The 2,084-nt window shown below is 34.6% G+C and overlaps 1 protein-coding gene across 1 annotated transcript; it reads right to left on the bottom strand.

The window, feature by feature from the left end:
* On the bottom strand, positions 1-1,959 carry EIN_376290 (hypothetical protein; the record flags this gene model as incomplete). Its single annotated transcript, XM_004182772.1, has 4 exons — positions 1-679; positions 817-978; positions 1,061-1,366; positions 1,407-1,959. Coding segments are annotated over 4 exons (1,700 nt in total), but the record flags the coding sequence as incomplete, so codon positions are not given.
* Between the last annotated feature and the right edge of the window lie 125 nt (positions 1,960-2,084).

The following is a 2,084-nucleotide window of genomic DNA, read 5'->3' as shown; positions in this document are numbered from 1 at the left end:
AACCCCAAAGCAGTCCCTTTGAAGACTTTTAATATGTCATCGGATAATACCACAACACGACATTTCTCCGCCGCGATAACAAAATTGGGGTGAATTGAACACTTCTTGACTTGAACTAAATTGTGAGCCGATTTTGTTTGAGAAAGTCTGTCAAGCACTTTTCTTGATAAGTCCAGAGAAAGTGGTGGACTTTGAAGGATGTTGACATCATCTCCTGTAAACAACAAGAGATATTCACTACACTCAACATCCAAATCTTCATGACTTTGAAATTTGGCTTCTATTTTGACTTCATTGATGATATCAGTCCCAATAAACAAATAGGCGCTCACACGTGTACTCATCGGAATGATGTTGAAAGAGCACTCTTCTGTCGTTCGAGCAGGAACAACTATCTCATTTGTCGTGACTTGTAAACAACACTTCTCACATCGAACAGAAAACGTTTCGGACTCTGACGTCGTGTTTGTGATATACAAGTGGACTGTTTGCTCTTCACACACTTTCCCTTGAAGCATAAAGTCAGACGGAGATACAGTAAATGTCATTGTACTCGCACCAGTGTCAGATAAAGCTTCATAATATCCATCTAATAATACGATAAGAATAACAATGTATATAAACACTCCAACTCCAATACAACATACAGTTAAAATCATATGACTCGTGTCTAGACTTGCTATGTGTAAGTTCGTTCACTAGTTGCCTGTTAATAATAATTAAAATTAATATAATAATATTATAATTATAATTATAATTATTATTATTATTATTATAATTAATATTATTATTATTAAATTATTATAATAAACAAACAAAGACAATCGCCATCAACAAATATATAACCAGATGGACACGCACAGACAGATCCTACACAGTAATTCACTAATATATTTGTTACATTGATCATAATAGAATTAATGTCAACACCTTTGTTGGTGCTATTAACAGCTCCTCCTATGAACACATACCCACTCCCTTTGTGTCATTGTGATGATAGTTAATTTTAATAATAATATACTATAATAATAGTTAATATACAAATAGAATATAAACAAACGCATACCAACGCTCCATCCAGTGAATGTGTTAGACACATCCCCTCCGGCAAATGTTGTGATAAGTTTAAACCTGACTGGTTCAGCGGATAAATAATAGTCGAAATAGAGTCGAGCGCCTCCATTATTTGTGAGAGAATTTGAAGATGCAAAAGGTGTTCCGATTAAGACTAAGCTGCCATATGTATATACTAATTGAGACCCAAGTGTGTTATAGAAAGCATTTGAGTAATTTGAAGAGTAAAAGGGTACCACAAGATTCTCTTCATTTTTATAAAAGTCATTTGGGGAGTTAACTTGTACTTTATCTAATGTGTGAAAGATTTTCACGACTCCATAGAAACAAACTTGAATCCGTGATAGGGGCATATAGTACATTAAATTTATTCATCCGAATGGGGTCGTTATTAATTGTTGTTGAATTTGGATATTTGACTTGGGCATAAAACGACAACGAAAGTGTTTTGGACAGCCAATAAAGTCGTGTTATGGAATCGTTTCCTTTCACAGCGATCATATTATCTCCTCCTGATAATGAACTCCCACAATTGATATTCGACCCACTTTGATATTGCATCAACACGTTATACATATTTAATTTCGAGTTATTACACAAGAAGATGATATCATCTTGAATACTTCGATGGACTAAAGTAACGTCAGTGTCCGTGTCCATGAAATCGTGTTTCTCAGAAGACATTTGATATGGTGGTATTCCTGAGATGTTATACGTTTCAAACACTTTGTTATGAATGATTATAACCGTTGAATTTGATTGCACCATATTTGGTCGTGACACACCGTCTCGAGTTGTGATGACAAAATCCATACCACTTATATTGGACCCGGGTATTACCCCTTGGATGTAATACGTGTTTTTGTCGTCATTCAAATGTGACATAATGAATGAATATGGATATTCAGTAAACTCGTCCAAATAGTTGTGGACCACAACTCTTTGTTTATCTTTTGTAAAGGTGACATTTAACAATGATGCCAGTGAAAGTGTAATAACCACAAAAAGCA

This window comes from Entamoeba invadens (genome assembly GCF_000330505.1).
Source record: "Entamoeba invadens IP1 unplaced genomic scaffold scaff_1105074724957, whole genome shotgun sequence".
Classification (NCBI taxonomy): domain Eukaryota; phylum Evosea; order Mastigamoebida; family Endamoebidae; genus Entamoeba; species Entamoeba invadens.
Note: the sequence above shows the minus strand (reverse complement) of the source record. Positions and strands in the feature narration are given on the sequence as shown.